General features: G+C 36.9%; 2 protein-coding genes across 3 annotated transcripts in view; both read right to left on the bottom strand.

The window, feature by feature from the left end:
- LOC126368358 (protein dachsous) overlaps positions 1-19,882 on the bottom strand; it is a 409,369-nt gene that overhangs the window by 281,364 nt on the left and 108,123 nt on the right. Inside the window, exon 1 of one of the 2 annotated variants that reach the window (XM_050012277.1) lies at positions 9,662-9,714. The exons of the other annotated variant lie outside the window; for it this stretch is intronic. Coding sequence (XP_049868234.1) covers positions 9,662-9,700 — 39 coding nt within the window. The 5' untranslated portion in view covers positions 9,701-9,714. Of the gene's footprint in view, positions 1-9,661; positions 9,715-19,882 lie in introns of those variants that run through there. 2 annotated transcript variants of the gene reach the window in all.
- Positions 1-19,882, bottom strand: part of LOC126368486 (gem-associated protein 8-like) — a 200,685-nt gene that overhangs the window by 58,985 nt on the left and 121,818 nt on the right. The gene's annotated exons all lie outside the window — the stretch shown is intronic.

Genomic DNA, 19,882 nt, shown 5'->3' on the forward strand with positions numbered 1-19,882 from the left:
CTTGAGGGCCGTCTCAAAGCTGAAATTGGTTTATTAATACCACCCTAAAGCCCTTCCAACCGCTTTCTTTTACAATAAATCTTAATTTTTACGAATGTATTTATGGTAGGGACCTGATTCTCAAAACCAGAAGTTCTTAATATAACGGCCTCCGTAGTGTAGTGGTTAGAGCGTCGGTCTCTCGACCTGGAGGCCCCGGGTTTGATTCCCGGTGGAAACATAATTATATGACATCCTGATCACCCGATAAGTGAGTAGGGAGTTACATTTCCCATATCAGGGGCTTTTGGTGGCTCAGTAATAAGGCGTAGATGAATCTGGTCATTGACCTTGTACAAAAAGAAGCACAATTTGCATGATTTATTTACGTATAATTATCTTTAAGCTATACTTATAAACTTGCGTTACCCTCTGTACATCTAACTGGAGCACAATGGGTTACGCAAGCGGATCATTTTTGCATGTCAAGATCACATTGATCATTATTGTAACACTATAGAGACGATAATCGGTTGCATCACAACACTTGCTCCTCATGTAATGGCAATGTAGTAACATTGAAATCATTTCGTTATACAAAGGTTGGATTGGGCTTGATCCGGAGGTCCCAGGTTCGAGTCTCGGTGGAGAAATATCACAAAATTACCTTGTGATTAGTTTGGTTGGGACATTACAGGCTTATTCTTCTTCTATCAATTCAATTCTTTATTCATAATAAATATTACACGTCAACAAATATTTCGATGAGTAGGTACACATTATATAGATTACTTTACAATATTTCAATATTAAGTACATCACAATAAAATCATAACAATATACAAATTACATCGCTATATTGTCGTCATCCTAATTTTATATTATTGAGAAACTCTGTTAAGTCATAATAGGCTTTATGAACCAAATAATGTTAATAATGTTATCGTGTGGGTTATGAGGTGGAGTACCAACCTCATCAACCCAGGTGTCAGGGTTACTATTGAGCCGCCAAAGGCCCCTAACATGGCTCACGTAATGACTATACTTATGACTGCCTATGACTTGTGACGTTTTTCTTGATACAAATTCATAAATACTTTTGTTAAATAGAAAAAAAAAAATGTTTTTCGTTAGTTTTAGATCTGTCTTTATTTAGTGCTTAATCGGTTACGTCAGCCATATAAGAGCGCATCTTAGGCGTTCCTAGATTGGAGACTTGTCGCCATGGCCGATTACGGCTGGAAGTATATATATATATATATATATATATATATATTAATTCTGATTATATATATAATCAGAATTTCATAATTTATCTTGAACCTAGTACACCCAATTATTGTTCACGACATACAATTTTATAATCTGTGCCAACTATATACTCTATGTACATTCGTACCATTCTTTCTCGCCTTCCAAATAAAGTCGCGAACGGAGCTGCAAGTAATTTCAGTTTTTTATTTAATTTCACCAAAAATCTAAGTGCTTCCCTGTTCAATTATTATCTACGATCCGAACATGAATTCAAACTCATCAAGTCAAATTGATACACGTATTAGATAAATGACGATCTAGCTCAACAAATAACTATCAAATGACCACAAAAACACTATTATGATGCAAAGTTTATTAGATATTCATAGACCATTAGAGAAGTACGATAGACTCCGGACAGCTGTGATGGATAGATCTAGATGTAAAGATAAGCAAGCAGCATGTGACACCTACGGAAACACATCAGTTTAAAGAGCTTTATTCTCATAACGAAACTATACATAGTCACTTACCATGAGAACTAAATATTTTAACAAACATAGGTTTTTGTCCTGTTGAACAGGCGAAGAGGGTATATATAAAAACAACTTAAATATAATTGCACAAGAAAAAAAAATCGAACAACGCATTGTCGATACAATCATCTTCTATCGAAAAGTTTTACACAGTGTTCGTGACATCGTAACGCAAACTTTGAGGCATGATTCAGAGCTTCATTCTGAGATGATATCAAGTGAAATTTACATTCGCAAAAATAATTTAAAAAAATACAATTTTCATGAATTATGTAATATAAAACAAAGTCGCTTTTTCTGTCCCTATATCCCTATGTACGCTTAAATCTTTAAAACTACGCAACGGATTTTGATGCGTTTTGTTTTTACTAGATAGAGTGATTTAAGAGGAAGGTTTATAATTACATAATAATACTCGTAATAACATCCATGAAATAGTGGAGAAATACTGTCATTTTTGAGGTTTTTAATGTGATGTCGTAAATAATTGATTTTTTTCATCAGCATTGCACCCGAGTGAAACCGGAGCGGGTCGCTAGTATTATACACCTCTGAGTAGTGAGGCATAATGCTATGATACCCAGAAGTGATCAAACAAATATTTTTCAAAAAAATTACAATACACATGTCAAAATGAAAACATCGGCTCAATAGCACATAATACAGAATAATAACACATTCGTTATGTCACTGTTCACTGACACCGTCTATTCAATAATTCATATCTCTAATACGTGCTAAGAATAGTCATTAACACTTAAACAATATGACAAACAAGCTGCCGAGGAACTGTAATCCGTATTCTTAAAACAGGAATGTATCTTAGTTTTTATTTTAGTTTTCGGTCGATTAAAGCGACCATTCCTTAAATTTACCTGTCCAGTATCCATTGATCTCCCGTGTGATTGAAACGGGAGTGGAAGACCGCACGAACTGTTCTATGGGTTTGCTGGTTCAAATAAAAATGACTATTTACTAAAATTTGTTTCTGTGAACTTGGTGACTGTTCCTAAGCTCTGTACTACGTAAAGGTCCTGTTATGACCTTCCTATAAAATAGAGAGTCTCGAGTTGCGAGGTTGAGTCAATCCACCTGCTGTGATGATGAGCCTGTAGTGTCGCCGTCTTGACCTATGTACCTATATACAAGTTAGGTTCGCAACTAGGGGCCATGCGCGTTGTAATCAAAGGCCAATTCCTTGACTTTCCTATAATACACGACGTTAACCTCTTCTTTAATTTGTTCCATGTAAGCTCTTATTGGTCTTCCCCTTCATCTCTTGGCAACATGCAACAAATAATATGTATTAAATACTTATTAATGAAAAAATGGCAATACTTTTTTCTCCTTTTTCTTCTTCTACGTTCAACGAACTGTAAATAACGTATAGTAATTGTGTGTGCCTAATTAAATAATATAACGTGGTCACTTCAAAGTCGCAGTATTTTTTACTATCTTCTACACACCAGACAGAGCACAACAACAACAACTGTGTGGGACACGCGCATTAAGACAAGGCGGCGCGAATGAGGTGTGTGTATCTTTTTTATTATTATTTTTTTAAAACTATACGAAATCTGTACAAAACTATTCGATACGAAGCTATATAAAAATATTTGAGATCTGTATTGGCGAAATATAGTATCCGTCCGGCATAGTTTATTTTCTTCTGATATAAAGGAGATAGAAACACAGAAGGTCTTAAAAAACTGGTTACGACGCTGGACGGGAGTGTCAACGGAATGGCTAATAAAATGATTGTGTACTCAAGTGCGTTGATGTTTCTATAGGAGTGAATAACAATGGGGTTTTTAGATAAACACAAGCTGTGATACAATGAGACACTACTATGTCTAATAGGTGAAGAAAGGAACGAAATTCCTGTATGTTTCATTCATCAATCTTCAACGAAACTGTTTATATTGTTTAAAGAAATATTTTCGAAAGTTCTTTAAGAATATTAACATTATTTTTTAGGCATTTCTAATGTTATTTATTCATTTATTTACATTTCTTTACATATCACAACTTTACAGTGCAGAAGCGCCAATGCGCCGTGAAACTTTCAATATAAACAATTATATACTTAAATAAACATAAAAATAAAAAAAATAAACATATGAAACTTAGGTGTAAACAATATAAAAACATATTTAATTTTCGCACGTCATTCATCATCTCGCAGAACCTCAGACAGTCGCGACACACATACGTCATACTCACAAACAGATCACACTCTGGTGCTGATGCAAGGAGTGCATTAAGCATGTGCACGGCACGGAGGAGTGGCGAGTGTGTGCCGACATGGCCAGCAGCGGATGGCTGACACAATACAATAGTTACTTATCTTTATACTTAAGAGGAACATTACAAAAGTACAGGCTCTATATTTAGGGGGTAATCTTTTAACAACTGAACTAAGGAACTGATTAAAAAAAAATTTCACAAATACCACTCCACTCCGTGTTCAAAAGATAAAAAGCTTTCTAGCATTTTCGTTAGTAATTAAATTACTTATATTTTATTTTCACGACTATTTCCCACCGGGGTAAGTCGGAGACTATGGAATTCCATTTTCTCTTATCCTGACATATTTCTCTTCAAATAATTAATATAAATAATTATTTATTTGATTGCCATTTTATTTGGAATATGGATTGGAGAGAGATCGCTAAAGACAGGGAGAAGTGGAAGCTCAGAGGGGAGGCCTTTGCCCAGCAGTGGCACAATCCAGGCTAGCAAAATATATTATTATATACGTTCATAACGTGTCCTGAATTGGGTTTTCACTCGAGGCGCAGTGGTTTGTACTTGGATGCACTTCTTTATATTTTATACGATATAACATGCGCTCGCAGTCCCCACACCTACTCACACCTCATTGAGCTTTCTGTTAGTGTTTCATAACTATATATAATTTGCTAAAACGAGTGAAGAGGAGTCCGTAAGAAGCCCGCTCCGCTGCCAATGGAAAGCGGCCTTAAACACCGTCCTGCGCGTGCGCAACAGTAGCCGCGCCGCGGGCGCCCACTATCGAGCCAATCGCCGCGCCGTCACTATTATCAATATGTTTATTATTATAATTTACAAACCTTAAGTACTTAAGGTCGTTCAATGTGTTGACAATTCCTTTTGGAAATTATTTTTGTGATGTCTACTTGTGTAGTCGTCTGTGGGATGTTTAAGTATCGAATTCGATTGTGTAGCAATATTTTTTTTAGAATCAGGAATACTTTGCAGAAATCTATGAACATAATATATATGAACTATAATTATTTCAATCGATTGTAGATAAAATAATTTTATTTAAAATATCCGTAACTGTCATATTTAAGCAGAAAACTGGTATTATCACCCAAATATTTATTCCAAAATGCGTTGTTATTATGGTTCCAATAACCCATTTCAAATAAGTTATTGTATGATATTTCACTAGTTAAATATTTATAACATAATATATGGATCGATTATTATCATTTTCTATGAATTTAAAGCGACATTCATTTGCAAATTAGCACAAGCTGAATATGTGTGTCTTTGATAATTATTACTATTAACGTTAACAACATTATAGTTTAAATAATGTTAAATTGACCTTATTTGATTGAGGCTATTTGACAACTTACTACTTGAGATACTTTTTTCGAATCGTAAAAAAAGAATTTTTTTACGGATTTTGTATGGAAATACTGGCCTGTGACGTCATCAGTAAAAGCAGTCAAAAATCGACAAAAAGAAAAATGAGATTGATTTTTGATCATCTTAGACTGGCTTCTACTTGTAGATTAGCACTTTATAATCTATCTTCGACCCAGTCAAATACCCTATTAAGTACGTTGAATAAATTATTCTTATTTCTGTTTTCTGATTTTTGAGGGGAGGCCTGTGCCCAGCATTGGGACGTATATAGGCTGTTTATGTTATGTTAATGTGTGATTTCTGACAAAATAATGAGATACCAATTTTTCATAAATAGATCAAACAGAAAAAATCCATTAACTTCGGACTGGCTTGTACTTCTAACTTAACACTTTATAATTTATCGCTTACTCAGCCATTTACCTTATTTTCAAGTCTGCGCTGAACTGTATTCCCACCACAAGTTAGTATGGAAGTCACGTGTCAGAATATACAATAAGGCATTTTTTTTGTTCCTTCATCCAAGCTCCGTCATAATAACGTTTTTTTCTACAAAAACCTATTGAATAAAGTCATAAATATTACCTTGGACATGATATCTCGGGCTTACCTGCAAGAAGAAAAATACATATATTGTTACTCTCATAATGTTTATAGATTTAAAGATACGCATTTTACAGAATTAACACTAAAAACAAAATTACAATATCTCTTTATTGCCTAAAAACAGAAGAAAAACATGAAACATAAATAGAATAAAAGTGTCTACTATGGCGGCCATATTGCTTAATTTTTTTTTCTACGTAACTTTAAGGCGGCGATTGATGAATGTGGAGGAAGCAAGAGAAGTGTGTCAGGATCGAAGCAAATGAATTTCTATAGTTTCTGCTTACCCCGGTGGGAATATATGTATATAATATATGGATGTAACTTTAAGGTGAAATACGTAAACTATAAATTAAAAGTTTAATAAACGTAACCAGACTATGGATACGTACATAAACAGCTTATGTACGTCCTTTTGCTGGGTACAGGCCTCCCCCTAACTGACCGGAGAGGATATGGAGTATACTCTACCACATATTTTGGTGGGTATAGAATTGATTGATAGAAACACATTGACTTTGGTGATATTAACGACATTCCCGGGACGATACGCACCGAACCAGCATAAAAGCTAAGCACAGAAACCTACACACAAACTCTATCTGCGTACAAAGTCGTAACGTACGTAACGTCGTCTTAAAGCATAGAGCAAAACGTACCTCTTTGTCTTAAAGTGAAAACCACGTAAAAGCTTTTTTGAAAAATCACATTTAGACGTATTTTTTTTAATAAAACCTCACAAAAAAGTGTGTTCTCAGTTTTTACCAGCATTGAAATTATTTCAAGAAATTGGAGATTTTGATGTTAACAGCCTCCTTGTTCAAGCGGTTAGAGCGTTGGGCTCACGATCTGGAGGTCCGGGTTCGATTCCCAATGGGGACATTACTGGGATCATTTTGTGAGACTGTCTTTTGTTTGGTAAGGACATTGCAGGCTTGAATCACCTGATTTTTCCGAAAAAGTAAGATCTAATAAATAAGTGTCCCGAGCTACTAGCCCAAACACCTCCGCCAACCCGCAGTGGAGCAGCGTGGTGGAGTATGCTCCATACCCCCTCCGGTTAAATGAGGGGAGGCCTGTGCCCAGCAGTGGGACGTATATAGGCTGTATATGTTGATGTATGGATGTTTTGTTAAACAAAATCACATCAGAAAATGAATTTTCAAAAATACACTTACGTGGTTTTCTCTAAAGCGATGACATTCACATCAAAAGCCTCATGTCGTCAAACCCTCAAACCTCCAAATTCTCAAGCGAGACAAAGTGCGCACGAGCAGATGAACGTGAATGATAACTCGCTGATACGAAGTACTGGGAACTGGCGCATCTTTACGTATGTGAGGTGAGAGAGGGAGCGAGAAGATGTTTTGGGACTCTTCAATGGACTTGTAGAGAGAATGAATGAGAACGAACTAACGAAACAGATATATGAAGCAGAGTCGCCAGAAGAAGGCGGAGGAAAATATCACATCAGTAATTTAAGAGCCACGCTGTTTTCGGTGTAGCATTCTCCATTCTTGTCTATCAAAGACCAATTCCTTCACCTCCTTATAAGCCACCACGTTCGCCTTCTCTTTAATCTGTTCCATATAAGCTCTTTCTATGTAGTAGTAAATACAAAATATTTCCTTCATTCAAAAAACAAAACCCAAAACAGACTTCTGGGCGAGCTCGATCCATCATAGGCCTCGTCAATGCCTTCGGGGAAGTCTGGGGCCAAGAACAAACCCATGAAAGGTAAAAAAGGAAAAAGAACTAACTTCCTAAGTTTTAGTTACTTAGTCGCCACCCGCTTCATCCTACATCTCAGGCCACTCAAAAAGCATTGTCTTAATAATAAAAGTATCTTACAACAACACGACATCCTCGAGAATCGTAATTCCACTCTACGTGTTTACTACGGACGTGGGACGATTTTTGATTTCTCGAAATTCTATTTTTTTTACAACAAAAAAGGTTAACACAACTATAAAGTTGTATGAGAATAGGAATATGGAGAAGTAGTAAAAAGGAAATAAAATAATTTAATAAAAAACTTTAGTTTACATTCCTTTGTCGTGTGGACTCTGAGTTGAATGACCGACTTCATCAGCTCTGGTATCAGGGTAAGTATTTAATCTCTCTGCTAAAGTTAGAAATAATGTTTGTATATTATATACAATGTTACCACACTAAAAAAACCGAACTACCAACTAACAAAAACCAAACGTCAAAACTAGAAAAAGTAAAAATAATAAGTTCGAAATTCGAAAGACAATGCTTTCACAATCTGCGTGTTAAAAGAGTTTTTATTAAAAGCTCCCATCGTGTGTTTAGTGGGCGAAGTGCTAATGGCTGGGCAAATAGAGGACGCTACTGTACCTTACCGGTGAGAGTGAGGGCACAGGGCTGGTTTTTGCTCCTATTCAGAACTAGGAGTAAATAAAACACACAAAATGCGTTCCAGAGTGAACCGAATGGGGTGTACAGTCATGAGCAATATCATGTACCTACTTTAGAACCCTGTAGCACTAACATATTTGACATTTAATGAGACTTACAACTTAATTTGTCACAAAAGTTAATGCGACCTGGTATCAAAGTGTAACGAAAAAACTTTTTTGACGTGACTTATATGACGTAACTTGGTGGTTTGCACCATCGTATCAACTACATGGCCAGTCAAATGGGGAGCGCTGAGGGCTCTTACCAAGCCTGAGGGAGCCCAGGTGGGCGCAAATGTCATGACACTAATTGCAGTTACTTTTGTGATGAAGCCCTAAAGATGTAATAGTTCGTATGGTGACAGGTGGATCAGCTCTTCGGCGATATACTGGACTATCATTTAAAAAGGATACAATCCTTCTGTCGGTTTTCACGACATGCCCGGGTTAATAAGCAGCCGAAAACTTGTTTTTATTTGCTGCCTAGTCCAGCATAGACGTAGATCTTCTTCTTCTATCGTGTGGGTTGTGAGGTGGATTACCAACCTTATCAACCCTGGTGTCAGGGTTACTATTGAGCCGCCAAAGGCCCCTGACATGACTCATGTAACGACTAAATCAGTAATTAGTACCGGGATCAACGGCTTAACGTGCCTTCCGAAGCACGGATCGTCTTACTTTCCTAACCAAACTAGGTGTCACAAAGTGATTTTTGTGATAGGTCCCCGCCAGGATTCGAACCCAGGACCTCCGGATCGTGAGCCCAACGCCCAACCACTGGACCACGGAGGCCGTTATGTAGATCTGGGAACTCGATGAAAAACCCGACGTGTATTCCCGCTTTTAGATACCGGTATTCGAGGGATGTGTGACTGTGTGTGTTTTTTTTTGAGCTTGGGAAAGGGTGCGACTGCAGTGAAAAAAATAGAATCTTATCAAGTCCAGTTTTAGCTTGTCTAAATAAATGTAATCAAATTCACGATTTAACATAGAACAAATGTTTTCGCTTAACAAGGCGTTGATCAAGAAAAGTAACTTGATTGAACTCATCAAAAGATCTTACAATACAATACAATACAAATACACTTTATTGCACCAAAATAAAAAGAAATAATTACAAAAAGTCTCTTAACTAAGTACAAAATCTCAAAATCAAGATCTTATTAAATTAATAAAGTATCTTATTGAATTAATAAATTATTTGAATTGCCAAATATTCCATACCTGGGTCTCAGATGATAAGGGAACTTTTTTAAGTAGCATCTTAGAATTGGAAAGATAAGTAAGTACTGCACATAACATATTCCCAATTTAACAAGTCAGAGGTACATCCAAGATGAACTACATATAAGTACCTACACCTGACGAAACTTTCTGTAAGACCAACGTGTTAGGTGGGGAGCCGTATCGCCGTCTATAATGGTCGAGCCAAGTGTGTTAGTGAAAACTGTATTTAATATAAATTATTCAAATTCAAATCCAAAAATATCTTTATTCAGTAGGTAACATAGTTACACTTTGAATCGTCAATTTTTACATAACGAACGTCTCATCCGCCTAAAACTACTGCAGCTTCTCACAACCTGTATAGCCGGGGAAAAGAAGCTGCAAGAAAAACCTCGGCACAGGGCCCTAGACGTTCTTTAAAAAAATAAAAATAAACATATTAACTCATTCGTTAAGTCCGGTGGGATCGAACCAACGCTACTCGTTTGAGAAGCAACCCGGTGACACACAAGACCACAGTGATTTATGAGTGGTAAGTACTATGATAGAAAATTTAATAGTCAAGCCTCCTTACCTTACCTACCTACCTAAGCCTACCTACCAAACCTACCTACCTACCTCCATCTTCTTCTATCGTGTGGGTTGTGAGGTGGATTAACAACCTCATCAACCTACCTATCTAAGCATACCTTTTATAAGCCGTTTTACAATATACTAAAATTAAAAGTATATTTTTTATGATATCCTGTCTTTCATTTTACCGTGATTAATTTATTGTAAGTATACTTATTTATAAGTATTTAAATACAGACACAAAATTATTCCATCGGTACGGCAAAGCAGGACGAAAGGGACAAGACGGGGCTATAACCTGGAACCTGACAGAGGGCAGCAGTAACTGTCAGTACTCTTCATAGGCAGAGGACAGGAGTCCTAGTACGGCTTTGAAATATACTACTCTGAGCGCCATCTGCGGGGCGGAAAGCAAGAGGGAAACCACTGCCCTAATTTTCCCTAAAAAAGTAACATGGAGAATGCTACACCGACAAGAGCGTGGCGCTTAAATTAGTGATGAGACACAAAATAAATTAAGCTACCTAGCTCTTTTGTAGTTCTGAATATAATACAAATTAAAAGCAAAGAAAATTTCTCAAAAACAAAAATTCCGATCAAGTTCCAACTTTCTCTTTACATCCGAGTTATCTTACACAAAAGTTCAAATAAGCGAGTCACATCTAATCTAAACTCCGTCTTATTATCTCAGAGACGGTCTGTGTGAATGGACAGAGCAAGCAGTAGGGGCGTAGAGGAACAATTAACACTATGTACTACACCAATCTAATATGGGGAAGGAATGTTACGTGGTTCTCATACAAATTGGTTTGAAAATGCAGCCTTTTATATAAAAAAATACATAGCTGAGAAAGTTGCTATGGAATTTGAGAAGCAGTAGAGCTATCCTAAATGATAAAAATGTCTGGTATTAAATGTGTTCCTCTAGTTATTAAATAACTTGTAATACACCCTCATTGTTTTTTAAAAGATGTGTTGCTGTTGCAGTTTCTTGTCATTTCTTCTCCTCAGCCATAACACCTTGCGAAATGACGTAAATTCAAAATTCAAAAATATTTATTTTTCAAAATTGGCTTACAAAGTTAGCGCTTTTTGAACGTCAAAAAAATCAAATTATAAAAAAAATAAATATTATGTAACTAGCTGTAAAACTACTACCACATCGGAATCTGTAACGCTGAGGGAAAGACGTGGCCAGAAAACCTCCCAACACAGGACCGTAGTCCTACTGTTTCATGTTTTCCTTTCTTTTCTTTTTTTTTGTTATGATGTTACATTGACCTTCAACAAGTTGATCCATGATAATTATTTGAATAAATGATTCTGATTTCTGATTTGATTATCTGTAAGTAGTAAATGAGAGGGGTTGGAGCCGGCGACAGCGGTTCACATACAAAATACGCGGTGGGTCCTTTCCAACCTCTTTCTTCTGTTTACTTTTATGTACAGTCACGAGCATTAATATGTATACACTTTGGTACCATGTCACATTAACTTTTTTGACAAATTGAACTGTAAGTCTCACTCAATGTCAAATACGTTAGTGCGACAGAGTCCTAAGGTGGGTACATTATATTGTTCATGACTGTAGGTACCCATATCACACATATCCAATTGTCTCTCGGAACAAAGTGAAAATAAATAACTTAATTAAGGCTGACGGTAGCCCACAGACAGTGGACACTGTGTTTTAATTAATCCCCTAATGAGAAGGCTGAGATACGTCCTCGGTGATACGACAACTAACGTCTCGCAAGCCACGAACTGTTTTCTGTACAGTCGCACTGTTTACTGTACACTTTTAAGTTAAATACAGTACTGCAGTGCATAGACTCGATATCAAATCAAAATTGAAAATAGTTTCATGAAAAATCAGTCTTGTCTATCAATTACCAAACGGTTCACGATATAATACCTATATGCCACGAACTGTTTTCTGTACAGTCGCACTGTTCACTGTACGCTTTCAAGTTAAATACAGTATTACAGTCAATAGACTCGTTATCAAATAAAAGTTGAAGATAGTTATATAAACCAGTTATGTGTAAAAATTACCATTTGAAATTCGTGCTAGTTACCTCCAGATTTATTTATTCTTCTTGTATCGTGTGGGTTGTGAGGTGAATTACCAGCCCCATCAACCCTGGTGTCAGGGTTATTATTGAGTCTCCAAAGGCCCCTGACATGGCTCATGTAACGACTACATACTTACATCAGTAAGTAGTAACCGAGACCAACGGCTTAACGTGCCTTCCGAAGCACGAATCAATATTTATTTATTTACACAGATTATTGCAGTTCTGCCCACCCTTTTAAACCAACCAATTTCATTGTAACTATCAAACTGTCCAATATTTGTTATACAACTGCTGATACCAGTATAACTATCTAGCCTATGTTTTTTTTTGTTTTTGATTACCTGGAAGAGATTTCTTCGTAGGAAAAAGGTCGCCTACTGTATTTCTGTTTCTCTTTTGTTTTGTAATTTTAAATTACTTTGTGAAATAAAGGTTTCTTAGTAAGTACCTATTAGATTAATTCACATCATAAACATCTACTACTTAAGAATATATACTAGCTGCTAAACATTCCAGTCCTGTCTACCTCCAAACCGCAATGGCGTGAAGTTTATTTTTTCCTCCAGCGGACTAATTGGGCGAGTGAGCGCGTGCGTCACGTGAGCGGAGGCGACGCGAGGAATGCTGCGCCGAATTCGCGGCGTCTGCGCCTGTCGACGCCAGCTGCCGAGTAGGGAGGGCCAATTGTCGATGGAATCAGTTTTAAAATTAAAAAAAATTAAACCACTGAACTGATTAATTAAATAAGTCCAAGTCTAATAGTCTAATGTTTGTTTACTGCTAGTGTTTGTTTGGAAGATATATAAGAAGAATAAGACGCCCAAGTTATACTGTATTCATGTGTTATGTCTGTTTGTTATAATTAAGTTCTGTGCAATAAAGTGTATTTGATTCGATTTGATTATAAAAGACTGGATAAAATATATACCCTTGCAGTTTTCAGGGCTACTGAATAGGCATTTGCCAGGTAAGTGTGCCTCGTTTAGGCCACAACCTCATGTAAAGTCCCTTTCCAGATACAATAAATTAACGATGAATTTAAAAGAATTTTAATAATATTATATTATAAGTTTTTTTACTGTTTTGAGCCATTGCCAACCCTGACATTGATTCGAACTGGATTATATTTAAGACTATAACATTTGTTCTAAAATATTTTTTAATAAAATATTATAACACCTAATATAATACCAAAACTAATCGACACAACCACCCCATCACTAGAAAAAAGCGCGGCAACATCGCCATCTTCCATCTCTCTCCCACTTCCATCACTACTATTTCTTTCTCATTCCCACACTGACTACCTTATTTAAATAAGTGTGAGCGCGGTTGATCGAACGGGAGGCTGTTTATATACTATTTTAAACTTTAACTCTTTAACATTAAGGTGCTTGTGGGTTGTAGGGGGTGGAGAAAAAAAGAAGAAGGCTATAGCAGGTTATCCCGAAGCCCTCTAGGGAAGTCGACTTAGATTTAGCCCGGCCGGAAATATGGGCCCATTTTTGATGGCTGTTTGGGGCAGTGGCCTTGACATTAGATATACGAAACTTTTTAAGTGGTATGATAAGAATACGCGCATTTATGACGTATAGAAAGCTCGGGGATGCGTGGGTACTGAATTCAAGACCTAAAAGTACCTCTGACTACCCCAATTGAGAATATAATCGTGAGCGTGATGTATTATTTACCTTATGTCTTTTAGCTCACCACTAGGAATTCAATCCCGATATCGCGGGATCTCGACTTTCGAGATCAATCCCGAAGCACAATTTGACGAGATCACATTCGAGATTGACGGGATTATGCTGATTTCCAAAAAAAACGTAATTATTTAGTTAGGTAGTAATATTGAAGAATAAAGGTGTTTGTTACGTTCAAAAAATATTTTGTTTTATTTAACCTCTAAAATCACAAGCAAGCAGTTTTCATCATTTTCAGACATCCTAAACTTACGTTTTTTTTATGAAATAGACGAGATCCGGAACATTCCGGGATCTCGCGGGATTGATATTTCTAAACCCACGGTATCATGAATTTGCGATCTCGAGACGGGATTGCATTTTCTACTCACCACCTATCACGTTTGTCTAACAGAAAACTCGGTGAGGTGTAGTAATTAGTTCAACAAAGATGGATGTACCTCTGACTACCCCAATTGGGATATAGTTGTGAGCTTTTAATATGTCTTTTAGGCGGTAAAGGTTTGGCAGTCAAATCTTCAGGTTACATAAGCCTGTGAAAAATGGAGTAAAACTTTTCCTACTATCTATCGTAAATTAATTCCTCCATTTTACTCCAACAGCATTATGGTCCTGTGCCGAAGTTTTTCTTACCGATTCTTTCCCCGGCTATTCAGGTTGGGGAAGCAGTAGTTTTAGGCGGACAAGATGTTCGTTATGTAAAAAATACCAGCGACGATATAGAAACGATACTATAAGCTTACAATAAGGAATAATATTACGTCTAGAACGGCAACTCTCCGCTCCCCACCAGCGTCTGAGCTAGGTTTACCTTACCCCCTCGAACATAGTATGGGGCGGTACTAATAAACTAATCTCAGCTTCGAGACTGCTTTCAAGATTGTGTCAATGTGACAGTTTTCAGATAAAAACAGGGACTTGAGCATGAACTTGAGGGCAGTCTCAGCTGAGATTAGTTTACCACCCTTAGACTTGAATCAAATGGCGTCACACGTCACACACACAGATGCGCGTGTACGGTAACGTCAATGTGTAGTGTCTGTGTAAAACGAGGTTGTTTGTATGAAGTGTCTAGGGTGTTATATAAGGCGACGGCATAGAAAAAGAACACACTCCATTTCAAATGACTAAGTGATACAGTAGCCCAAAGACTAATGACAAGTTATATGTCCGCCTGACTTTCTACCTGGGCACAGACTGAAACAAATTACTGCCTATATTTCAACCTAGGCTAGACCCGCAGGCTAACACGCTAATTCCGTCGAGATCAGTATAATATATAATATCGTAAAAGTAATGCTTTTTGAAAGTATAAATATTTTAATGTGAAGAAATGTGTCTTCATATGACGTGAGATGGATAACCAACCTCATCAACCTTGGTGTCAAAGTTATTCTGCCGCCAGAGGTTTCCGACATGGCATAAGAGAGTACTACGTACTTACATCAGTAAGTGATAATGAAATTAAACATTCATTTCATATGTACCCAGCTGGAGGGTGTCAAAGACAGAGTGGTTGAGAATTGGGCTCACGATCCGGAGGTCACGGGTTCGAATCTCGGTGAGGACATATAACAAAAATCATTTTGTGATCCCTAGTTTAGTTAGGACATTGCAGGCTGATCTCTCGATTGTCCGAAGCAGTCGTCCCCGACTACTTTTTATTTAAGTGTGTAGTCATTATTACATGGGCCTTTGGCGGCTCAATAGTAGATTTGGATTGATGTAGTCGGTCATTGACCTCAACAAACACTCGAGAAAATAAGGGTTAAGAAAAATATCATGTAGTGAAATAAGTTATATTGTACCAGTACAAAAGACATCAACGCGTTCTTAAACACATTTTTTACTTTTTTATTGTTTTGTAAAATTCGACTTTGAGTTATCAGCCAGCCACTATACATACATCATCATCGTCATACCAAATGTGACTCTCCATCATCCGGCCAAACATCTAATGCCATATGCAGATCAACAGTAAGACACGCCAAAAAAAAAACTCTCCGTAGACTTTTTGAAAGCTTGTGCCCCTGCCTACCCCTTTAGGGAACACGGACGAGGCATAATTTACTGCCTTCACCCGTTGTGGCCCACTGACACGGGAATTAAGTTACGTGGAGGCGTTGAATCGTTTACGGCGACCGCAGGCTCGCCTTACACACTGTAACTTACACTCTACTTGGCAAAGCAGCCAACTAGCTTAGGTGTGAAGTTTTAGAAACTCATTTTGGGTGGCTGCATTTTTAAAACTGCTATATCCACATAATAATAATAAAAGTAAATAAAGAAACGTACAATTATAAACCTTTAAATATACCTACACACAGAAATAAGCCCACGACTGTACCACAATTGGGGTAGTCAGAGGTACATCCATCGCAAGTTCAAATTCAAATTCAAAAATAGCTTTATTCAATAGGTAACATAGTTACATTTTGAATCGTCAATTTTTACTTAACAAACGTCTCATCCGCCTAAAACTACTGCAGCTTCTCACAACCTGTATAGCCGGGGAAAAGAAGCTGCAAGAAAAACCTCGGCACAAGACACTAGACGTTCTTTAAAAAAAAAACATAAAATATTGTTACACAATTGAGTAATTTAGTTGCCTAATATCAGTTCTCAAACAGTTAATTCCATGCATTTATATCATTTAAATAATCACTAACCTTATAATAACCTTTTTTTGCAAAGTTTCTGTTTAACTACAATTTGAACTAAGTACCCAAACCTCACCGAGCTTTCTATTAAACCAAACTTTCATCATCCCCGTTTTTCACTAACACCCATGCGCTCCTGTGTGGCTACCTTTATGCACTTTTATGGGGTGTAAGTAACCTGACTGAGGGGTAATTCAGCTCATTATTGTGAGTTAATATCAAGTGGAATTTTCCACCGCAAAAATATATAGAATTAAAAAAACAAACAAAAAGAAATGAAGAATATTGCGACGGAGAATTCCACTTGCTATTATTTCAGAGTCGTGGTCTGAATCATCTCCCTCAGCATTCGTTACGATGTCACTAACACCCTCCATATCCATGCCCATCAAAACATATAGGGAACTATCTTTTACTCAGTTTAACAACGTGCTTAGGGAGATGAGCTGAACGCGCTCGGCCACTCTAGAAAGAAAGAAAGTAAGTAACAGAATAACCAAATTAAAAAATATTACCGATATAATATACCTACATATCGGTATTTTAATTCACGATCGGCCGTCACATAAAAAATGGTTTAAACCGTATCTAAAACGGTTAGAAAGCATCATCAATTGCAAACTTCACTCCGCAACGCACTTAGCCACTAGTGATGGGACGCGGCCGTAGAGATGCGTAAGTAAATCTGATACATAACAGTTACTTGCGTCCGAAGCACTTGGCAGAATGACGCCCAAGGCCTTTGCCTAGCAGTGGGACATAAATGAAAAAAAAATGATACTTTTATTTACTCATCAATTATTATTTATCCGCTACGGCCTCTGTGGTCCAGTGGTTGAGCGTTCTGCTCACGATCCGGAGGTCTTGGGTTCGAATCCCGGTAGGGACAAATCACTTTGTGATCCCTAGTTTAGTTAGGACATAACAGGCTGATCACCTGATTGTCCAAAAGTACGATTGTGCTTCGGAAGGCACGTTAAGCCGTTAATCCCGGTTATAACTTACTTATGTAAGTACGTAGTCCATGTCAGCTGACACCAGGGTTGATGAGGTTGATAATGCCAACCGCGGCAGTGCGCAGTATCATGTGAAAATCGCCTAAACATTATTTCCGCAACAATTTATTTCTACACATAACCTCATGACTATGTCCTAATTGGTAGTCAGAGGTACATCCATCACAAGTTGTACTAAATACTTACACCTTACCGAAATTTCTGTTAGACTCTATCTGTTATTTTTGTTTCTACTTAGTTATTTATCAATTTTTTAATGAATGTGGAGGAAGCAAGAGAAGTGTGTCAGGATCGAAACAAATGGAATTCCACAGTCCCTGCTTACCCTGGTGGGAAATAGGCATGAGTTTATGTATGTATGAACATTTTTTTCGCGAATTTATTCAGAAGTATTAATGAAAGTAAATAGTTGTACCATGTACATCGTCTATCATGCAATAAAAAGCTTATTAACCTTAAAAACAAAGCTTGGATTAATCCATTGCTTCAAATCCCGTCCCTACCTCAGCTCCTAACTTAAGAGACTTAACTGCTACACTAGCCGGCATTACTCAGAGTAACCGTTACCTGCTTCTATTTATTGATGCAAAATACTCGCTTCAACTTGTGATTGATTCTAACTTAACTCCAACTTAGAATGAACTTAAATATAACTTGAAACTATATGAAGACTAGAATTAAAATTGTACACTGCTCTCGATTAAGTCATCTCCTAGCAATAAACTTAGCTAACTACACTGGTGGACAAAATAAATTGACTCAAATTCTGTTGATGGGTTTTTAATAACTGTGTCATTATCTCCCTAGCAGCGGTGAAGGAAAACATCGTGAGGAAACCAACATTCCCGAGCAATGCATTTTTTCTGAGGTATGTGACCTAATCTGTATTGGGCTGGTTTTCCCTTCGCGGGTTGGAATGTCAGGCAGGCAGTCGCTTTTATAAAAATAACGGACCTGTCATATCTTCAGGTTAGGTAAGTGGACCCTGTGAAAAGCGGGATAATACTAGAGAGATGAATAGAGATTCATCTGATCTGATCTAGATTCATTCATTCCGGATAGAGATCCGGGTGGGTAGAATTATATTTATGACTTAAAACTTGAGGAGTTTTAGCTGCTAAAATAACAAGTCGTCAGCCCGTTGCCCAAGTTAACAATCCATCTCATCAAAGTGAACTTAATTTTTTGCCTCATTTTCGAGATTAAAAATTAACTTTAATGAATTTAAGTAAATGTATCAATAAAATATCCAAAAATAAATACAAATAGCAAAACAAAATACATAATCGAACACCAAACATCGAAACAAACCCTACCCCATTGGGATATAGTCGTGAGCAGAGGGATTAAAAAGGCCACAACGAAGCAATCCATCTAAAAAACAATATTGCAATTTCACATTTGTGCATATACGTAAAAGTAAGTAAACAAAACAAAATGTCAAATAGCAATATTGCTTTTTTAGATGAATTGCTTACTTATAAGTTTTTTTGTTAAGTTATGTTTTTCTCTTCTCCCAGTCAACTAGATAAGTACACCATTACAAATATAAGAATAAATTGAATATAGAGAATTGTACGAGGAAACCAACTTTCTATACAAATAAATCTTTTAAAGTGGAAAACGGAAACGGCGTTCAGTTATGAATTCCTCAATACAATTGTCAAGCGGGTAACTTAATGCCTAAGTTCAAGTTAAGTTAGATCTAAGTTAGGTCTAAGTTAGACCCAGGTTGGCCTCAAAATGGTACGTGGGCGTTTCAAAGTAATGATTGAGTTCATAACTAGTTGCCGCCTGTGGCGATACCTGCAGTTAAGAGGTAGGCAGTACTAGCTTAATCGAATACAGACAGATTTTGTGAATTGTATTAGTAGTAAATGTCTACATACGTCACAGAATAGAATAGGTTTATTTATCAAAACACTAAAACTTAAAAAATGTATACATACAGGGTGTCAGTGACATCGTAACGAATACTGAGGGGGATGGTTCAGACCATGATTCTGAGTTAATATCAAGTGGAATTTTCCGTCGCAAAATTCATGAATTTATTTGTCATTTGATAAATTATTTTCCGTTCCATACTTTTGCGATGGAAAAATCCACTTGATATCAAGTCAGAATCATGGCACTAAAACCCTGTATACATTACTGGCGGACTCCGCACTAGGGAAACCCTGTATCGCAC

This window comes from Pectinophora gossypiella, chromosome 7, assembly GCF_024362695.1.
Source record: "Pectinophora gossypiella chromosome 7, ilPecGoss1.1, whole genome shotgun sequence".
Classification (NCBI taxonomy): Eukaryota; Metazoa; Arthropoda; class Insecta; order Lepidoptera; family Gelechiidae; genus Pectinophora; species Pectinophora gossypiella.